This window comes from Ipomoea triloba, chromosome 2 (genome assembly GCF_003576645.1).
Source record: "Ipomoea triloba cultivar NCNSP0323 chromosome 2, ASM357664v1".
NCBI classification, from domain to species: Eukaryota; Viridiplantae; Streptophyta; class Magnoliopsida; order Solanales; family Convolvulaceae; genus Ipomoea; species Ipomoea triloba.
The window spans coordinates 25,063,096-25,085,729 of NC_044917.1; the positions used below are offsets into that span (position 1 = coordinate 25,063,096).

General features: G+C 33.3%; 1 protein-coding gene across 14 annotated transcripts; it reads right to left on the bottom strand.

Annotated features, from left to right (window-relative positions):
- Nucleotides 1–10,526: 10,526 nt before the first annotated feature.
- LOC116010001 (nucleolar complex protein 4 homolog) lies at nucleotides 10,527–14,727 on the bottom strand. 14 transcript variants are annotated; one of them, XM_031249248.1, is made up of 10 exons: nucleotides 13,620–14,479; nucleotides 13,398–13,499; nucleotides 12,873–12,931; nucleotides 12,609–12,783; nucleotides 12,164–12,337; nucleotides 11,641–12,045; nucleotides 11,444–11,517; nucleotides 11,050–11,325; nucleotides 10,856–10,875; nucleotides 10,527–10,775 (listed from the first exon to the last, which is right to left on the bottom strand). In XM_031249248.1, exons 1-6 carry the CDS (start codon nucleotides 13,677–13,679, stop codon nucleotides 11,857–11,859), a joined length of 759 nt encoding a protein of 252 aa, XP_031105108.1. In that variant the 5' UTR covers nucleotides 13,680–14,479; the 3' UTR covers nucleotides 10,527–10,775; nucleotides 10,856–10,875; nucleotides 11,050–11,325; nucleotides 11,444–11,517; nucleotides 11,641–11,856. The 14 variants fall into 14 exon arrangements, with proteins under 14 accessions (XP_031105108.1, XP_031105115.1, XP_031105109.1 ...); XM_031249249.1 differs by lacking the exon at nucleotides 10,856–10,875 and having other exon boundaries at nucleotides 10,544–10,855; nucleotides 11,050–11,116; nucleotides 11,205–11,325; XM_031249246.1 differs by having other exon boundaries at nucleotides 10,544–10,875; nucleotides 11,050–11,116; nucleotides 11,205–11,325.
- Between the last annotated feature and the right edge of the window lie 7,907 nt (nucleotides 14,728–22,634).

Sequence of the window (22,634 nt, forward strand, 5' to 3'; positions counted from 1 at the left end):
ATCAAATTTAATTTATTTATTATTATTACTATTATTATTATTATTATTATTGTTGTTGTTGTTGTTGTTGTTGTTGTTGTTGTTGTTATTATTATTATTATTTACGGAAACTAAAGTTTTTTCACAAAACAATTTTTTCTTTATTATGGTGTGTGTGTGTGTGTTTTTTTTTAAACTTTTTATTTTAATAGTTTATTATTAAAATTATTTTAAAATGTCAATTCACCGTTCACGTAAGCAAGTAACCAAGTAACCTGATGACAATTTTTTCTTTATTATGGTGTGTGTGTGTTTTTTTTTAACTTTTTATTTTAATAGTTTATTATTAAAAATTATTTTAAAATGTCAATTCACCGTCCACGTAAGCAAGTAACCAAGTAACTTGATGAAATGGATGGTAACCTGCTATCAGGTGAAATTGCATACATTTAGAGTGTTCAGTGGCCTAACCGCACTTTTTTTTTTTGTTCAATGGCCTAATTGCACTTTGAGGTAACGTTCAGTGGCTAATTTGGACCTTATTCCTTGAATTAAAATAATAACAGGAGTGATTAGGCAATAATTCTTAATCATTGAAAAACGGTAAATTGATTTAAAATAATAACAGGAGTGATTATTTTTACTAAAGACAAATGGCAAATTCTTAATTCTTAATCGGATAATAACAGAAGTGATTATTATTAATAAAGGCAAATTGCAATGATTTAATAAAGGAAAATTGCATACAATAAAATAGAAATTGCATGCTAACTTTAAAAGAGAAATATTTCAGACCTCCCCACTGTCAAATTTGCAAATTCTGTTGCTGCGCCTGTTTTCTTTCCATTTTACAAATCGAAAACAATTTTCTTCTTTCACTAATGGAGTCTGTTTTTGTCTTCGATTGATTCGTTGTTATTTGTCCCGGGAATATCTCAACATTCTGCAGTCAACCAACAAGACAGTGGAGTGCCTACTCCATGACTCCCATGTAATGTTCCAAACAGCTTTATTTTATAATACCATTCCTGCAAAAGAAAAAACAGCATAGAGTAATGATAACTATACTTATTAACAATTTTAGTATTAGATATTACAAATTAATATATAATTTACATAATAATTAAATATAGAGTTATATTACAAACTCAATAATTTTGTAAAAGAATGTAGTGTTATTACTTTATTTGATGGTATAGTTAGTGCAATGAAAAGGACATGTGATATACCAAACATATGTTGGTACGGGTTCATTAGAAAACATCTATACTATATATAAAAGTAATATCCTCTTATTTCATTTTTTCCGCTCAAATTTTTATAGTCAATTAATTAAATATTTTATTGATCAAATAATTAATAAAGCTTATTTGGTAAGACAATGTAAAATGAAAATTAACTAATATCCATTAATTGGTAATAAATGTAAAATGAAAATTAACTAATATCCATTAATTGGTAATATTGTTTAAATGAAAATTAACTAATATCCATTAATTGGTAATATTGTTTCTATATTCACGTATCAAGACTATTAATAAAAGTAAAATCCTCCCCTTCAAATTTCTCGCACAAAATAATATTATTAATTAATTGGTAAAAAATTAATAACTTTTTATTGGTAACAAAATTTTATTTACCAAATCTATCTATATCTATACTGTATACAAGTTTTATACGGGCATTGCGCGAATGGGTTAATGCCTAATGTTTATATTTAAATAAATATTTGAAAGTATATCAATGCAAGATTATATAGGAGAAGTTTATACATGAGTAATTGAATGTCGAATTTTTTTATTGAAATATCTAACCCAAATTATATGAATCCAAGATAATATAGAAAATTTATTATAATTATTACTAAAATAAATGTTTGCAACCTTGTAAAATCGATAGTCTAAAATTGATAGTCTAAATAAATACTACTTTTAATTTGAATTTTTCTAAGTGTTCTTAATTCTCTTTTGAGTAACATTCTCATTGTCTTCATCTTTACTATTTGTTCTCTTCCTTTTTGTTGGTAGTGTATTATTTGCAATTCGGTTATTGTTGGTAGCATATATATATACTAGTTTTATACGTGCATTGCGCGAATGGGTTAATGCCCAATGTTTATATTTAAATAAATATTTGAAAGTATATCAATGCAAGATTATATAGGAGAAGTTTATACATGGGTAATTGAATGTCGAATTTTTTTATTTAAATATCTAACTCAAAGTATATTAATCCAAGATAATATAGAAAATTCATTATAATTATTACTAAAATAAATATTTGCAACCTTGTTAAATCGATAGTCTAAATATTTGGTCTAAAAATGATAGTCTAAATAAATACTACTTTTAATTTGAATTTTTCTAAGTGTTCTTAATTCTCTTTTGAGTAACATTGTCATTGTCTTCATCTTTACTATTTGTTATCTTCCTTTTTGTTGGTAGTGTGTTATTTGCAATTCGGTTATTGTTGGTAGCATAGATGACAACGTCATGCAATGAGATTATGATATAGGAGCTATGGACTTTCCTTTAGGTGTTTTGCTTGGGGTTCATTTGGTTCAACCATTATTGTTGAATGAGTTATTGTGGATAAAGAAATCCCTATTTTAAGAAAAAAGATTAAATAAATTAATAAAAATTTGAAAATTTAAAATATTATGTATTCCAAAGATATTAAAAGGTAATTTCTCGCTTCAATTTGCTGGGTAATGGGTTATTTGAGTACTTTCATTGTCAACAAATCCCCCAAGTAGTTAATATGATTGGTTTCAAACTATTCTTTTTTATTTTTTTTTCATGGTATTAAAGAAATGCATATGTACCATTTTTTGGTGTAACTACTAATTTATTTAATTCAATAAGAGTAAAATAGAGTGATTCCGCTTCAATTTGTTGGGTTATTATTTGAGTACTCTCTTTGTCAACCAATCCCCAAGTAGTTAATATAATTAGATTCAAATTATTTAAATTTTTTTTTTCATAGTATTAATAAAATACTTGGTAAATAAATATATAACATTATTTTGTACTATAACTTTGATATTTAATTACAAGATATTGTAAAAATAAGATAATGGACAATGTAATGAATATCAATTGATAAATTCGAATGTAAATAATCTTTGCATGAGAGAAAATAAAGACAATATAACTAATGAAATTATTTTCTCTTATTTAATTTAATTTTTTGATAATGAATAATTTTTTCAAATAAAGGTATTGTAGACACATAATTCTAAATTAAAGAAATACATATGTATCATTTTTTGTTGTAGCTACTAATTTATTTAATTTAATAAGAGAAAAATAGAGTGAGGAACTTAATTATGTCAAATTTGATTGAGATGAGGTTCGGACCTAAGACCTTTCTTATATAAATTAATGGGTAAGTTAAAAGTTAATGGAATGTTAACGGAGAAGAGAATATTTAACGGAAAACTTAATGGATAATCATAAAAGTAAGGTTAAATTAGGTAATCTCTATTAATAATATTAATCTGAATTATCTTAACGATCTATTTGATTAAATAATTCATCTGAACCATCCATTTGATTAAATAATTTGACCGCCATTTTTTCTACCCATTTTAGGCCTCTCTCTTTGGCTCTTATTAGTATAGTAGATATAGTAGATAAAAACAAAATCCTCACTTTAAGCTTCTTGCCCAAAACAGTCCTAAAATATTTAGGATGCAATTATTTCCTATTTTCCTATTCTTTGTACAATTCTACATTACAATTCCTATCGTACTACAATTCTACATTACAATTCCTATCGTACTACAATTCTACATTACAATTCCTATCATACTACAATTCTATCGTAATAAGATACAACCTTCTATAAATCTCTAATCCTATACTGCGAATTATTCCAGACCTCCCCACTTTCAAATCTGCAAATTCTGTTGTTGCGCCTATTTTCTTTCAATATCCCCCAAGACGAAGAAAAGTTGTATAAGGCTTTGATTAATGATTCATTGTTATTTGTCCTGGGAATATCAACGTTTCGCAGTCAACCAACAGACACTGGAATGCCTACTCTATGACTCCCAGGGAATGTTTCCAAAAAGCTTGGTTTTGTGTTTCCAAACAGCTTGATTTTGTAATACCATTCATGCAAAAGAAAAAACAGCATAGAGTAGTGATAACTATACTTATTAACAATTTTAGTATTAGGTATTACAAATTAATATATTATTTACATAATAATTAAATATAGAAAGACTGATTATATTATAAGCTCAATAACTCGAACTTTGGTGCAATTAATTGTGTTATAAGTGCAAGTAGTTGGTGCACATTTGCAAGTCATATTACATATCAATCTTTTAAAGATAATTTTAGACAAACAAATCATATATTATTCAATTAATTGAGTAATACTTTTTGCACTAATCTTATAATCAAATAAATGTACACATTCAATATTAGATTTTTTATAATTTCATATTTATTTTTAATATCTAAATGTATAATAAAAAAATTTATCCGTGCACGGGTAATTGGACAATTATTTGATCTAATTCAAGCAAAGGAAAACATCAGCAAACATAATCGATCTAACCAATTTCATCAATTGCGCTATATAATATTTGATGTTATAATTTATATAATTGTATATCGATCCAAATATTCTTAAAATATTATAACAAATCTATTCCGTGCAATGCACGAGCGAAAATACTAGTTATGAATAATAACTAAGAAAATTATATTTAAAAAAAAAGTTACAAATTTTAATTTTTGTATTAGTAAATTTAAATTCTAAGTAGATGTATTTCCTTATATAATATGCCGCATATGCGAACAATATTTATTAATATGTATATAGGCAAATTCTATAATACAAGTTCCGTAATTATAATATATATTGATGGATTTATAATTAAAATAATCACATATTGACTAGCGTGTAGCATTTATTTATATATAATAGTTATAGTAATACAAAAAGCATGTAGATCTATATGGAATGACGTTAGTAGTTTAGGGAATTAATAAAGTAAATTATAAAAATTAGGGTATAATAATATATCTATATATATATTATTAGGAAGATTAAGTGTAATAAATAATATGGGCCAATTAAGTTTAGAAAAAAACTTATAATAATTCCGGATACGGAAATTAAGGTATAATAATATATTTAGTACTCTCTCTGTCCCATTTTACCTGTCATATTTACTATTCATTGGTCAAACCAACTATTTATTCATTGCTTATTTTCTTTAGTAATTTTTTATTATTTTTAAATTTAATTTTTTGTGTTTAATAGTACTTTTAATGTAGTTTCTAAATATATAAATTTTATATATTAATACTAAACTTAATATTATTAAAAATTGAATTAACAATCAACCAGACAACCAAAATGGGACTGAGGTAGTACAATATAATAGAAGTAAGATTATATTAGGAAGATTAATATTTATATTTAAATATTAATTCTCAATGGTATTTTTGTCCGAATGTTTGATATTACTAAAATATCCATGAGTTTGGGCGGGAAAACTCGTAATAGAAATATTGTAATTAGTACTCAATTGGTGCTACCAATTAGTACTTATATTTGGTCTAATTAGTGCTAATTAGTACTCAAATGGTATTCATTCGGTCTAATTAGTACTCAATTGGTGCTAATTAGTACTTATTTGGTGCCAATTAGGACTTATTTGGTGCTAATTAGTACTAAATTGGTGTAAATTAGTACTCATTTGGTTTAATTAGTACTCAATTGGTGCTAATTTGTACTGAATTGATGCTAATTAGTATTCATTTGCTCTAATTAGTATTGAATTGGTGGTAATTAGTACTTAATTGGTCTAATTATTAATTATTTGGTGCTAATTAGTATTCATTTTGTCTAATTTGTACTTAATTTGTGCTAATTAGTACTATTACACATTTGGTGCTAATTAGTACTCATTTGGTCTAATTAGTACTTATTTGGGGCTAATTAGTACTCATGTTTAGAGCTGTCAAAACGGGTTTTTCCGCCTTGCACTGTGAAAAATGCGAGGTGGGCTTTGATATTTTTAGCCCGTATTTTGATATAATAGTTATAGTAATACAGAAAGTATGTAGATCTATCTGGAATGATGACGTGTAGTAGAATAGTAGTTTAGGGAATTAATAAAGTAAATTATGAAAATTAGGGTATAATAATATATCTATATATATTATTAGAAAGATTAAGTGTAATAATGAATATTTTGAACTATACTTATAGTAAAACGTAAAAGAACATTGTGGAAGAAGTGATTAGCACGATTTGAAACTCTCAAATGATATTTATAGGTTCTTTGAGTTAATTGTCAAAAATTATTAGATTGTTAAATTTGGTAAAGTAAAATTATTGCAGCTAATTGTAAAGTGATACCAAATTAAAATGATTTAAATTTAATAATGTCAAATTATATTTTGAGCATAAATAATTACCGTTATTTTGAGTCTAAATCAATACAAATATGGTGTTAGTTGATGAGGAAAGTGGATCGTGGGACATCTCTATTCTAAACGATATTTTCATTCCGGCAGATGTGGCAGGAATAGTCAGGATCCCACTATCACCTGACTATGAGGATTTATGGTTTTGGCAAGGTGATCCCAAAGAATGTTACTCTGTGAAAAGTGGTTATAGGGCCATGATTACGAATTTGTCACGGGAAGTTTTCTTAAATGGAACACTATATGGAAGCTTAAACTCCCACCAAAGTGGAAATCCTTTCTTTGGAGAGCCCTAGATGATAATTTGCTTAAAAAGATGGTAGATGTTGATCCAACATGCCCAATGTGTGGTCTAGGTCATGAGGATGTTATGCATGCCTTATTTTGTGTGATTACTCTAACCATGTTTGGCATGATTCGGCTTTACCTGTTCATTCTATTAATGAAGACACGTTTACTGCATGGTTCTCAAGTGTGTTGCGTGTTTTATCTGAAGACAGTGTGGGTTCGATTGTGGCCACCCTTTATCACTTATGGCGCGCCAGAAACTCTGCACTATGGGATGCCTATCTCCCTCTGCCCAGGAAGGTTACGTTCACTGCTGCTGCTTCATTGCGAATGTGGAGGGAGGTTCATGGGGGTTGTCGCCGTGCCTGCTGCTGCTGCTCCGCCGACGGTGATGGTTCAGCCAGAATCACACCAGCTGCTGCCCAGATGCCTGTTCGACGCAGCGTATCACCCATCAACAATGAAGGCGGCGTTTGGGGCGGTACTCTTGTCACCCTCTGGGGAATTCATCCCTGCTTGCGCCGGTTCTCTCCCCGACTGCTTCTCACCGTTGATGGCGGAGGCGGCCGCATGCAAAGAAGCGCTTTCGTGGCTCAAAAGCAAAGCTTTGGTTTCATCTTTTACATTGCTAACAGACTGCTCTCAGCTCCGTTCTCTCCTCTCCAGCCCGATGAACGTTTGCTCTTACGTTGGTTTTGCTGTTGATTCTTGCAGAGCAACTATTTCTACATTTTTGAATTGCTTCATTGATTTGGTTCATAGATCAGCTAATGTTTTAGCTCATACTCTCGCAACGGCTGCCTTTTTCATAGGCTAGCGTTTTGTATTGGGACTCTGTCCTTCCTGTTACAATCTCTTCTTTCTTTGAGTAATAATATTACATTGTTGATTTCAAAAAAATCAATACAAATATGAATCACTTACCTCAATTTACCAATATGTTATATTATATATATTAGGGCTGTATCTGTGCAATGCACGAAAAACTAAAGCCCTATTTGGTAAATAATTCCAATTTTGGCTTATTTGATCACTATTAGTTGGCAAATAATAAGCTTTTTGTAACTCCAAAATGCTAAAATTCAAAAGGCTACTCAAAGCAGTCTTTTCAATTAGCTTTTTGAGAAAAGAAATTATACCAAACAGCTATCTGCTAACAGCTAATTTATCAAACAACTTTCTACAATCAGCCAATGTTATCAACAAATCATACCTTCTAACCCAAACAGCCAACCCAATCAGCTAACAACCATTTACCAAACAGGACCTAAGAAAATATATTTAAAAAAAAGTTGCAAATTTTAATTTTTGTAATCAATTCAAATTAGGAAACTATATATACATTTTTAAAATTATATTGAAATCTTTATTAATGTATTATTCCTTATTCAATTCAAATTAGGAAACTACCACATACATAGAAATCATTACTCCTAATTTACCCCAAATTAAGAAACAGATTGGCTATATATACCAAACTAATGCTTATACAATTTAGTTATTCTTTTAACCTAAACTGATTGACGTAAGAAAGCATTGCAACAATCTAGCCATCTAGGTATGTACATTATTGCTTTTTATTTCTTTCTCTTGTATCGTACTTGTGATCATGATGTATGCGTTTTTGCATATTGAATTTCTTTCTTTAATAATCATATCAATATTCATTGTTTAATTAATTATAGTTTTTGTTATATTAATTATTAAAACCAAAAATTTTGCCCCCTAAGTGTACATCGATGGTGAATTGCCAATCCGAATGGACCATCACTCGCCAAATCCATTAACCAAACTTCCTTGCTTGCTCCTTTAATTTGCTCGAAATCTCCTCCGAATATATTTTATATATTATTTTCTTGTTTGTTATAGTATTATTATTATTATATTATATCATATATATATATATATATATATATATATATATATTAGACATGATAAGTCTCAATCAAAGTTATATCCCTCATTTATGTTCATGTTTTGAGTGTTGACCATTTTGTACATTGTGATTTTAGAGGTGTAGTATACAATTTTTGGACAAAAATACCCTTATCATTATAACTTTCGTTAATTTTTTTTCATTAACTTTACCATAAACATGCATCCACCATATCTTTTCTTATATTATATTCTTCAATGATAATAATATTTGTAGAAATTATCTATTGGATTAATATAAAAAATAGTTTTTTTTTTCATTTAGATTTTAATTAATAAGAATTCGTTAGTTATTTTTTTAAATATAAATATTGGACATATGCTTTTGCGCATCACGCATAAAAAAGACTAGTGTATGCGTGTGTCTATATATATATAATTCTTGATTCAGAGTTGTGTTACTAGTCTGTCCATCTTTTATTTAAGAATTTAAGAATTAAAACTTTGTGATTACATTATAATATTATGTTCTTATTAACATTTTATTCTCTAGTTTATATTTACAAAATAAATAAATTAAATATTTTAGTTATACATTATGTTTTGTTTGCAGATAATATGACAAAAAGTAACAAAAGCATTTCTCGGCCACCTACTCCTTCACATTTTCCATTGCTCGTTTATTTCCATGGGAAAAAATCTAATACTCAAACCTTTTACGATATTGAAAGAGACAATTATGAGGTCAAGAAAATACCCGATATGTTTAACAAATATGTTGGGAAAAGCTCTCATGGATGGACTGTGATGATAGATGTCAATATGAGATCAGGCACTTGTTTCTTATTAAACATTGCTTCCCTGGAAAAGATAAAGTTGCCACCTTGGAAATTTAGAACACCCATGTTTTCCATTCTTACATTGCCTCCAAGTGACCCAAAAAGCATAGTTGCATTCTTCCATCCAGGAATATCATCTGTTATGTTTTGTCATCTTGATGAGAAAGTTTGGACAGAGTGGGAGCTTGATGATGATGATGATGATGATGATGATTATGATTATGAGAGCGTTATTAGTTGTGAGGGGAAGATTTATTGCTTTTCCTTTAAGAAAATGAAAGTGTTGGATGTTGAAATGAGACAATCACGAGTTGAGAAGATTAAATTGCCTGAATGGGATGTTCCTGGGGCAATGATCTTTACCCGTTACTTTATTGAATCTATGGGCGAGATTTTTGTTGTTATCATCATACGCTATAGTTGGATTATATTCAAAATTAGAGACGTATTTGTATACAAATTGGATTTTGAAAAGGCAAAATGGATAAGAGTAAATAACTTAGGTGTCAAGAGAGTATTTTTCATCAGTGGCGAAACCACCTCTATGTCATGCTCAAGTATTGGATCATCGGGTCGTGTTAAGGAAAATTCGATATACATCATTCCTCCTTTTTCTAGTGAAAATGAAAAGATGTCTTTTTCTAATGAAAATGAAAAGATGAGCATATACATTTACGATATGGAAGAGAAGACTATCACAACACAAAAATTTTGTTCAAATGTTGTTTACAATGTTAGTGCAGGACAGTGGATAATGTGAAATTTTTATTAGTGGACTTATTATTTTGTTTAAATAAGCAGTTGTGAAAGGGTTATGTCATTTTCATTCTAGTATTGTCTCAATCATCAGTAATAATTATGTATTTTTGTTTTAGTGGAAAAATGTAATATAATATTTATTTATTTATTTAGATGAATACTCTCTTATTAGAGGAGAGATCCAATTATTTCAAGTATATTATATTGAAAATATAATTTTTTTTTTCTCAAAATGATAATAATGTTATTACTTGAATAATAGTTACAAGATACAATTATTACCAAGAAGAGAAAAAAAGAGGATTTTGAGTAATTAATAACGTTATTTTTAATGTCATTCAAACATATTTGTTGACGAAAGATAAAAAAATGATCATGCTAGTATGCCACAATAATGTTAGCCCCAAAAATCAGGGATCATTTAAACTAAATTACACTGTATAACAAAAATTACAAATATTGTTAAAAGCAGCTGCACTGAAATATTCTATATCATTGAACATTGGATTTTAGCTTAGCCTCAAAATGAAAGTACACATGTTTACTTGCAGATGACATATGGCTTCTCACTAGTGAAAATGTCCTTCAAAATAGTAGTATGGGGATTATTAATGAATCTCCAGTATTTCTCTTTACTAGAAAAATACTTTCAAGTGGACTAACCTGTACAAAGATATTGCCATCTTCCAATTGTGCCAAAAGGAAAGATAAAAAGGAAACAGAGAATAAAAAAAAAAAAAAAAAAAAAAAAAAAAAGAAAACTGCCAAACTTCTTAGTGAACTTAATATCATATAACTAAACAAAAAGGTGGAAGAAAACAGAAAAACACAGAAACAAAAGGAAGCAAATAGCTTACTGCATCATTTAAGACAGATTCACCAAACACCAAAAGCATAAAGGTTGTTGACATTTGTTCCATGCTCCTATAGTATCATGTAAAGAGAAGTTAGTTACAATACAAAGAAAACTTAAAATCAACAGTGACAAATTTAGATTGTAGGTATGTCTCACCTCTTTGCTTTCTTTTTCTTTCTTTAAATTGTAACTATCTTTTTGTCTTTATTTGGGCCCCTACTTTGTTGAAAAACATTTACTCGGTAATTTTACCTTGCAAATTCTATCCATTTCAAAACTGGGAAAAATATTTGCAAATAAGAACCTACCATGCATGCCTTATTAAAGGGCATAAAGAACAAAGAAACAAGGGAAAGGCCTTTTATCATGTAAATCAGTAAATGTCAACAACTTACTGTCTTAGCGTCAATTGGTTTAGCATAAAGGCACTGTGGAGACAAAGGAACGCTGCTATCATGCACTGCTTGATCTATGGCAATTCCAAAAAAAGCATCATTAGTAAAGAATAGTAAGTACATAGTATTGAGAAGCAATTAGTCTACTTCTTTAGGCTATATCAAGTATTGAGCTAGCTTTATAAATGCAAGCATACCGCGGCACAAAAGCACTTGCAAGAATCTGTAGATGCCCTACTTTTCGCAAGATATGCCCTCAAAAAGCAAAAAGAATTAGCCCTAAACAACAAATATTTGGTTATACATGAAATGGTCCATCACTAACAATCAGAATGGACCAAATAACTATAAAACAGACCATGCATATGGTTTAGAGGCAACCATACTCTAGATCGATCTTTTAAAATGTCTTCTCAAATCACATAAAGGTTAAAAAAAATCAGGGAATTAAGCTGAAGCAGGAAAAGCTTACTCATGGCATTAGTCCTCAAAGGATCCCTCTCTTCCTCATCAAAAGGATCAATGCCCAATCCATTAACAGAGACTACATCAGTCTCTCTCTCTGCTTCTGAATTTTCTTTAGTTGTCTCATCAGTATCATCCTGCAAAAGAATATTGTCACTTTAGTAACTTCTGTATGGTTAATGGTTATGTAATTGGTGATTGTATTCAAAGGCTACAACAAACTGGCAACACTACATAGTAGGACAGTGTCCATACCTGATGTACTAAGCAGTTTATTGATGGATGTCTCCTTAAAAGGTTGTGGATTAAAGCAGTAATAACAAGAGATCCTGAGGGAGGAACTGAAAGTGAAAGCCTGCTCAATTTTTTGCAGAAAGCAGCAGCCAAATATGCAGGAAGAAGTGGTGATTTCAGGCAAGAATCAAGAAGCTGCAAGTCGAACTCTCAGGTCAAAACCCAAAAAAATAATTTTCACCCCCTATATAAATGTTTGCCAAGTGTAAATGAGAAATACCAAAAATTCAGAAAGCAATTTTATCTTTCTATATAAAAAAATATTAAATAGATGAGTGCAGATTTAACCTTTCTCAATAAAGAACAAGTAAAAAGTTATAGATGTGCCTATTTTCATCTAAGAAGTGAACAATCAACATCAAACTTTCAGTAATAAATGGAAAAAAACCAAGGAATTTGCTATAACCTGAAAGAATTTTGCCCGATGTTTTGCCAAAAAAATAGAAGGCTCTAGAAGAGCATATAGCTTTCCATAGAAGTTTGGATACTCTATACCATGTTGAGTGATGAGGATAAACAAGCTACTAAGAGCCATGACACTGACAACCCCACCAATATCATATGATCGTGTCAAGAAATCACTGCACATATAAAGGTCAAGGAAAAAAAATAGTTGTCATTCTGTCGACAATGCAAAAAATTCAAACTACGACATTTGTATATTGATTACCACAACATGATAGGCTTTGACAAGTAAGGGATGACTGTCTGATGAAGGCTAACCAGAACCTGATTACCAAACCACCAAAAATGTTAAGAACAAAAAAATCAAAACAATGTCTTCATGTAACTGATCATATAGTATGTGAATGTCCAACTTAAAAAGAAAAATGGGGGCCATCTATCAAGTCTAGACAAGATTCCTGACCATTTATATTTATGACAGGGAATTCAATTATTTGAAGTTGGAAACAAGTTTCAGAACAATCAGAGGGGATGCATATAGATCCTTTCTAACAAGGAGCATTTCTTTAACCCAAATCATTAGAGTTGAGAATGGATAGGTATTACACCACACTGATTGATAATGACAAAACCAAGATGAAAAGCAGGTGACTATTTGATACAATTTTGAAAATAACCTAGTTTAACTTCAGTCTAGTAAGAGGTTTAAAAGAACAAAATTAAAAATTCAAACTCTATGTACAAAGAGAAATAACAATCCAAGAACGTCGCAAAGAACTGTTAGTTTTACCTCTTTGTACACATTGAGTGGGAGTGGTATTTTTAGAAATGATATCCATGCTTTTGTAAATTTCAGCTTCATCTTTTTAGCAACTTTCAGAGAAGGCAAAACCTGAAGGCAGTAAAATACTTAACAGCCTATATTTATTTATTATAAAAATAATTTTTTTTTTAAAAAAAAAGCACCAAAAATATTGATAAAGTAGGAAAAATGGCTGAATACGAATTTTACTTTTATCACTAGAACTTTCAGCTTTGCCCATCTTGCTTTCTGCTTTTGAATCCAGAGCATTTTCCCTGTTATTGTTTTTCCCAACAAAAATACCTGAATGGCAACAAACACAATTAACAAAAAGCAGTTCTACATGAGTTCCATTGAACAATTATAAATTTTGAAGTCAATAAACTCAGCAATCAAATAACATGAACTTTCACCTGAGTAACTCCAAGCGAAATTCACCCAATTAATATGCGATCCCTATCTATCTTTTACTCACAACTCCTACATCACTGCTTATTAACATCATCCATCAACACAAACTAACTAAATACTTACTCTCTTCAGTATTTCAGCGCATAAATCGACATAATACCTGGACGGTGCTGGACGGCGACGGGGCTGGAGGCGTCGGTGGGCAGCGGCGTTGGCTGGAGTGGCGACGAGAGGAGACTTCGGCTTGCAGCTGGAGTGGTGGAAAATGGTGAAGGCAGTGATCGAATCTGTGGTGGAAAAGGGCGAAATAGCCCTAATTATCGCAGATCATCATACTTTATAGGGGGATTATATTCAAAATTCGATACATATTTGTATACAAATTGGATTTTGAAAAAGCAAAATGGATAAGAGACACCTCTATGTAAATGTAATGCTCAAGTATTAGATCATCGGATTGTGTTAAGGAAAATTCTATCTACATCATCCTTTTCTTTTTTTTAACCAAAGCATCAAAACTTATATTAAATCATCAAAAAGAACACGAAATACAATCCAGAAGGGAAACATCCCAGAAATCAATGATAGAGGAAGAGCCAATCGCCCCTAGGATTCCCAAGCACACTCCGACCCAACAAGTTGGTGAATGAGTGATAGGTGCTTACAAGCAGTACAACACATTAGGTATTGCTCTCACATAGCAGCTATCGAAACTCGATCAAATGTCCTAGGGTGCAATCCGTCACTTGAATACAGCTGTTATGCGGGTACAACCAACTCAAGCTGTGGTAAGCATGCATTATGTAAAGACTTGGCAGAATGAAGCAGTGCTTAAACATTGCCCAACCTCTTAGCTCGAGGTTTATTTGACCCTTGACTTGAACAACTAATTAGATCTCAAACACTTGGAAATGGTTGTAACGACCCTATATTCATACTTGTAGCTCCACCTTTAAGACAACTCACTATAAGACACGTGTTAATGAATGATTCGTACTGATCGATAAAGGGTCAAACTCTACTAAAATGAATTAGTAAGCCAGGCCAATATGTTGTTCTTGCAACGCCGAGCTGCCAAGAACTTCTTTTGTTCTCTATTTTCTATCTTATTATATATATACATATTTTTACTGTATTTTTGAGCTAGCTTATAATCGACGTTGGAATTATAGGATTTAAGTTATTACACCAAAATGAATTTACCACCTCGTATCAACAATGGGGGCAAATAATTGTTTCTTAAACAGGGAGCTAGGCATCTAGATGATGAGAACTTCATGACTTAATTTGATGATTAAAACATATTTAAAGTTTCTAAAAAAAAAACATATTTAAAGATTCATTAATCTTAAAGTTTCACTTCAAGAATACTCCACCACTGGCTTCATCATTTGTCAGTTACACCTGATGCAAAAAAGAAATGAAGGAATTAAGCTCCAAGTGTGTGTGCGTCTGTGTATATATATATATATTGGGTTTATCGAGGCAAACCCCACTTCTCTTCCGAGTATGTGAGTAAACCCTCACCCTGTGATCCAACCCGGGTGGCAGACGGTTTTGAACTCAGGACCTCACGGCCGCGAGCGTCTTGGTCTTGCCACTCAGGCTGCCCGTACGGGCATATATATATATATATATATATATGATGCTCAGTAATGATGACTTCACAATTGAATGCTGTGTTTTGCAGTGCAGTTAGGATTGAAGAGACAGTTTCCAATGCAAACTGATAGAGCAGCAGGCTTTTTTGCTTTTCCAATTCCATTTACAAAAAGCAAAAACATGTGCAAAACTATCAAGATTCAAGAATGACTTAGTACATATAGCCAGTGGCGGAGTTAGAAATCTTTTTCAGTAGGGGTAGCAAAAGATTAAAACTAAGTAGATATTTTGAAAAAAAATGAAAAATTTAGATACCAAGTCATAAAAATCAAAATACATCAAGATAAAAAATATTTAAAACAAAATATAAAACATAATTAATTTGATATAATAGTTTGAATGAAAAACATATTATAAATCATTCACCTCACTATTAATATTAAAAAAGAAAAAAGAAAAATAAAAAAGAGAAGAAGTCACAATGTTACAAATAAAAAATCCAATTAGAATTCACACTATTAATATTAAAAAATATCAAAAAAAAAACAAAATTTCACTCATCTCACTATTAAAATTAAAAAAAAAAAAAACCACAAGTTACAAATAAAAAATCCAATTGAAATGTATTAGAAAATTTAGAGAGCTAAACTAGATGTTGCAAGATTTGAACTATTGTCCATTTCATGGTAAATTATTGCCTTAAAATCTAAGCTAACTTAACTTTTGTTCAAATTTTGGTATAACTAATATATATATATATATATATATATATATATATATATATATATATATACATACATACATACATTATATGGGGTGGGGCCGTGGGGGCAGCTGCCTCCAATGCCCCCATTGTGGCTCCGCCAATGCATATAACCCAACGTTTGTGAAGCTACTATTAGCTTGGTAACTATGCCACAATGTTTTAACTTTGACTCTCAGTAGGAGCAACTTATTAACATTTTTTATTGTTAGTCAGCTATGAGCAACCTAAATTGATTTAGCTCCTTGTAGTCCTTTGCAGGCTAGAGTCCCACGACAAGGTTTATGTATAGTAGTGGCTATGTGTTTCATCCATCATTAAAAAAAAAAAAAGACTTTTGGGGGAGTACTAAATATGGAGTAGCACAAACAACTAAATGCATAACTACTAGTTTCCATATAAAAATTTGATGGCTGCGGTGAACAAAGAATCATAATTTGATTAGTCTTTTTTATACCTATGAAGCTTACAATTGTTCAATAATGCAATAATGCTACCATGCTGCTGCGTTTTACCTTTTGTGATTTGCAGACTATTGCATAGTAGTAAAATTTCACGGGGCATTTGGTTGGAGGGAAGGAATTATGTGGAAAAAGAATTGTAATTTCATGGGAAAAGAATAATGTGAAAATAAAGTGAGATTTTAAATTTCAGTATTTGATTTTCAGAAATAAAATTACTGGGAATTTCAATTCCAAAGTTTGGTATACATAAAAATTGGAGTTTATTACCGAAATGATCCTTCGACTATTGCAAAATTATCAATTTGGTCATCGACAATTTTTCGTGCCCAATTAAGCCCTTGACTTTGAAAAATTTAACCAATTTAGTCCTCCGTTTATTTTGCTGTTAAACATCCGTTAAATCGGGACCAAATTGATAATTTTGCTATAGTCAAGGGACCATTTCAGTAAAAAATTAATTACCAATTTGGTCCCTTGACTATAGCAAAATTACCAATTTGGTCCCGATTTAACGAATGTTTAACGGTAAATAAACGGAGGACCAAATTGGTTAAATTTTTCAAAGTCGAGGGAGTTAATTGGGCACGAAAAATTGTCGAGGACCAAATTGATAATTTCGCAATAGTCGAGGGACCATTTTGGTAATAAACTCTAAAAATTGAAAGGGAATAAGTAGTATAAAGTCCAAAATGCCCATTATTATTATTATTATTATTATTATTATTATTATTATTATTATTATTATTATTATTATTATTATTATTAATCATCTTATATGACAAGTATCTCTTGGACCTTGTCCTTTCGAACTAAGGGCAGGGATGTAGATGAGTTGGGCTCGTGAGAGGCCGCTATCGCACACACTCTCACTTCCACTAGGTTCACTAACTATTCTGGCCGAAATAGAAGCAAAGTTTGAACAACATCATCCACACAAAACTTCAATCCTACTCCACAATTCTCATAATCATAAGGCAAGATTTAAGCATCAATCAAATGTCTAACATGGGCACACACACCCCAAACTATTCTATTCAAACATGATGAACATCCAAGCAACAAAGTAAAATTACACTAAGCAATAATTTTAAAGAAACAATCTTAAGAAAAGAGTATTTTACCTACGGAAATGAGTTCTACATCTTCAATCCATCTTCATTAATCTAAGAAACTACTCTAATCTAGTGGGAAATGAGTGTGTTCTTCCTCCCCAAAGGGGAAGGAATGAAAAAGAAATCAGATCTGAAAGTTGGAAAAAAGTCTTCTTCAAAAATGAGAAAGGAAGGTTTAAATAGCTGTCCAAAAAGTCAAAATTCCGCTGTTGCCCTACTGGACGCGTCCACGCCCGTCACCACGCGTGTGGTGCCGTGTGGTTGCATTCTGGAATTGTTCCACGTCCACCACCACACGTGTGGTGGTGCGTGGTGGCCTCCTGCTGGTCGATTCTTCGTTTGTTGCTTCTTTTTGGTCCAAGACTTTGCTATATCCTGCGGAAACGACTCAAAACACATCCGTTGAGTTGGATTTGTCAATTAGGTGTTAATAAGAGGTTTTATCTATGAAAGATGATCACAATTGGGTGTTGAAAATGTAAAATGTTATCAAATATGACCCGAAACTTGACTGTTTTTGGCGCTTATCACCACAGGTTGTCTACACCATATCACTCACAGACCTGTGGGTAAGTTGAGCTGGCAAATAGAGAAATCAAATCAATTCTGGAGAAAGTGGTGAGTCCAAACCGGAAGGATTGGTCACTGAAGTTAGATGATGCTTTATGGGCGCTCCGGACTGCATTCAAGACCCCAATTGGTGTGTCACCATTCAAGCTTGTTTTTGGGAAGTCATGTCATTTACCAGTTGAGTATGAGCACAAGGCATATTGGGCAGTTTCAAAGTTGAATTTAGATGAGAGTTTGTCTAGAGAGAAGAGGTTGTTGTCTTTGAATGAGTTCAGAATGGATGCTTATGAGAATGCCAAGATTTACAAGGAGAGGACCAAATACTTTCATGATAAGAGGATCCTGAGAAGGAGTTTTGAACCGGGTAATCAAGTATTGTTATACAATTCCCGGTTGAAACTGTTTCCTGGGAAGCTCAAGTCTAGATGGTCAGGACCGTTTAAGGTGATTGAGCAATCTCCATCTGGTGCGGTCACTATTGTTGGCACTACTGATGATCCATTTGTGGTCAATGGCCAACGGTTGAAGTTTTTCAATGTTCTAGAACCAAAGGAAGAGGTGGCTAAAGTAGTTTGGGATCTCTTTATTCCCGTCTACAATTGATGATCATATGGCTGAGTCGAGCTGACGACAGTAAACTCAGCGCTTTATGGGAGGCACCGCCATGTTATCCTTTACTTTTTGCATTTTATTTTTTTGCATTTTTCTTTTTATTTTTTATTTTAGTTCGAAGTAGAGTTAGGAGTTTTTCTTTGTTTACGGGGTGTTACTTGGGTTATTTTTGGTGTGAGGTTTGCACTATTTTACTTTTGAGAGAGTGGGGAATAGTTAGAATTGAAATGGTTATGCTTTGAAAAGGTTAAGAGGTGTTTGGGGAATATTTTGGACTAACTTGCAGGTGAAACCGAGCTTGGGCGCGAAACAGACAAAAATGCAGAAGGAAGGCTCGGGATCACGGCCAGGCTCACGGTCGGGTCGTGACGCCATGGCGTCGATTTCAGCACAAACTGAGCAAAAGAGGGCTCTGGGTCACGGGCCACATCCCGACCGTGACCTTGCCCGGGACGTTCGTCCAGAATTTCTAGTGCTGAGAGCACTATAGAGGGCTCTGGGTCACAGGCCGCATCCCGGCTGTGACCCAGGCCGTGAGGGGCTCCGCAAAATTTCCAGTACTGACAGCTTTATAAAGGGCTCTGGGTCACGGGCCGCATCCCGACCGTGACCCATGCCGTGAGGGCGAGCCGTATGAAGCAGTACGCAGAAGCAAAATAAGGCTTCAGGGTCACGACCCCGATCCCGACGGTGACCCTGGCCGTGATGCGGAATGGGTTATAAAACCCAGTCCGCGATCCCCACCCCTCTTTCCCCCAATTTGCAACCCTAGCTCTTCCTCTCTCCAATTTTCTTCCCCCTCCCCCCCAATTTCCCTACACCATACTTGCCTCCAGAAATTTGTGATTGCTTGCACATTGTTCTTCTTTATCATCATCTTCTTCAACTACTCAAGGTTTGGACTTCAATTTCTTTGATTTCTCCTTGCAATTTTTGAAATTTCTTGTTCATGTTCATAGAGTTGCTTGAGTTTTCACTTGAATGGTTGAATAGTTGTTAGCTTAAGCATGTTTAGGGTTTGTATTGTTGATTCCATGTTCATAGAGCTTGATTCATGCTTTAATGGTGTTCACATTGATGATTTGGGTGAAACTTTGAATACCCACTTGAATTTGAATTGAATGTTGATTTTGGATGGAATTCTTGCTAGTTTTAGGGTTGTGGAGTAGTTGTTAACTGTTTGGCGATGATTCTTGAGGAATTTTGTGATGTTTGAGCCACAATCTAGGTTAGGTTTTGGAAAAAAAAATCAGAGTGCTTTGAATAGTTCGATTTTTAGCTTCCTTTTAGTTTTAGTTTTAGTCATCCATTCTACTCCACAATCCTGTAACCCATTGTGCTTTCACTTTGCCTAACCCCTCACCCCATGGATATATTTGGTTTGAGTTTATTAGCAGATGCCTCCACGTCAGAGAAAGAAATCAGTGGCACAAAGGCAATCCCCAGTTGAACAGCCTCTTGCCACACCACTCCATGATCTGACAAACTTTGAGCGTTTTCAGTTCTTCTCTGGAAGGCAGATATTCCGGCCGTACGTCCTCTCTTTGGACGTTGCGGATGAGTTTGGCATCCGGGCAGAGGTGGAGGAGATGGTGGATCTCCCGGAGTGCAGATACTTGTTGATGGATTTCGCGGAGGACACTTATAAGTCGGTGCTAGTCAAGGTCATGACCACGATGAAACTTCTCAAATTTGATGGCCTCACTAGCAGCCCATGTGTGCAGTTTCACGTGGGCCATACGATGTTCCGGTTCAGCCCGGATGATTTGAGTGACTTGATGGGTTTCGGCCCAGTCCAGCAGCTCACAGAAGAAGAAAAATTTGACCGAGTTGCCAATGTGCCTAACATCCAACAGTTTTGGGAAGAACTCACGGATGGCACCTCGGTCTACAGGAGCTCCCACAGCCGCTCTTCTGCATTCCTCAAGAAAGAGCACAAGTTCATGCAATATCAACTCAGCCATTCAATCACCAGCCGGCTCGATGCAAATAGTTCTGTCAACCACGCTGACATGTTCTGTCTGTATGGCATGGTCAAGCGTGTCAGGCTTCATATGGGAGTGGTGATCTGGAACTTAATTAAGAACCAGTATCACCCTAGAGGAGTGGCGTTATATCTGGGCCCTTATCTCACTCGAATCCTCCGTGCTACTCAGCCGATTGTGTTGGTTGAGCCCAGGGCTCCAGGCATGCAGCCTTTCACAGCTGATGCTGTTGCGAGGATGCGTGACAAGATTAGGCCCAAGAGAGCCCGCACTGGGAGGATGGCTGACATGAGGATGGAGGAGGAGGCTTATGAGGCCCATCCTAATGCGGTTGATCCTGCCTATGCTAGGGCAGGCGAGGGTTCATCTTCTAGTGATTTCCAGCAGCAGGTACTGGCCCAGCTGGCGGCCATGAACATGAGGTTCGACCATATTGACACCAGGCTGGATGAGATGGCGGCAGCAAATGCTCAGAGCCGCGCAGAGGCCCATGCTTACTACGAGTGGATGCGAGGGCATTACCCACCTCAGGGGGCCCTCCATTCCCACCTTATGATCCCTTCTCTATGGGATGATGTGCCTAGTGAACTTCCTGACACTCTACTCTTTTTTTTATTTTCTGTTTTGCTTTATTTTGTTTATTTCTTGGATTGTATAATGTTTAACTTGGATGTTGATTATTCTATTTTCTGCTTATTGCTTATTTTCCTGCTTTCTAGTTCGATATCTCTTTAATTGTTCGTAGGGCTTTGGTTGTCCATCAGGGACGATGTCCAGTTTTAGTGTGGGGGGGGGGGGGGGNGGGGGGGGGGGGGGTGCTATTTCTGATGAAGTTGAAAAATGAAATTTTTGATGAATTTTTGCTTGAAAGACTCAATTTGCAGCTTAGGGTAGTTTGCTTTCCTTGTGTTGTGGATGTGACCACTTTCCTTTTTGCTGGTTTGTGGTTTATTTGGTGGTACTTGTGCAGCCTAGTTTGTCAGGGATGATTCAAGGTTGAGCTTGTGTTTAATTCAGTCTCTTGCCAATAGTTGGGTTAATATCTAACCTAAATGTTTCCCCTGTGTGTTATGCATTGCTAGTGAAGGCTTATGTGTGATTCCGGTGATACTTGTTCTGTCATAGCTTGTCTCAGTGCTCTCATAGTGAAGTTTAAAATTTGCATGCTTTGAAGTGATTTAGGCCATTTTTGTTAACCCAAGCCTTTAAACCTACCCCTGTGTTATAATTGTTTTCCCTAGTTGTCCCCTTGAGCCTTGTTTTTGTTTAATAAGTGCAAAGCACTTAACCCAGTTCTTTGTATTGTTTTTCTTGTTTAGCCCTATTATTTAACCCTTAGCCCTTAGCCATATATTTTCCATTCACCCTTAGAGAGAATATAGCATTTGTAGACGATATTTCCCTTTTTGAGCTTACTTTTGATAGAGTTATTCCTGTTATCTTTGTTCTAGTGTGGGGGTGTGGTGAAGGAATTGTTTGGTTGGTTTGAATTGAAAGAAAGAAAGTGTTTGTTGGTTGAAAAGAAAAAAAAACAAAAAAAAAAAGAAATAAAAAACAAATGAAGAAAATTGAAAAAGAAAAAAAAAAGAGAAAAATGGTTGTTAGAGAAAAGTTTGAAAAAGAAGTTTGAAAGTGAAGAAAAGGTTTGTGATAAGAAAGAAAAAGAAGGATGAATAAAAGTACAAGTTAGATTGCTGGAATAATTG

Bases quoted from the DNA above. Each gene is read 5' to 3' on its own strand.
- LOC116010001 (XM_031249255.1), bottom strand. From the start codon at position 13,679: ATGCTCTGGATTCAAAAGCAGAAAGCAAGATGGGCAAAGCTGAAAGTT. The intron at 13,500-13,619 runs GTAAAATTCGTA...TACTGCCTTCAG, and splicing joins TGAAAGTTCTAGTGATAAAA to GTTTTGCCTTCTCTGAAAGT. The intron at 12,932-13,397 runs GTAAAACTAACA...TTTGGTAATCAG, and splicing joins CACTCAATGTGTACAAAGAG to GTTCTGGTTAGCCTTCATCA.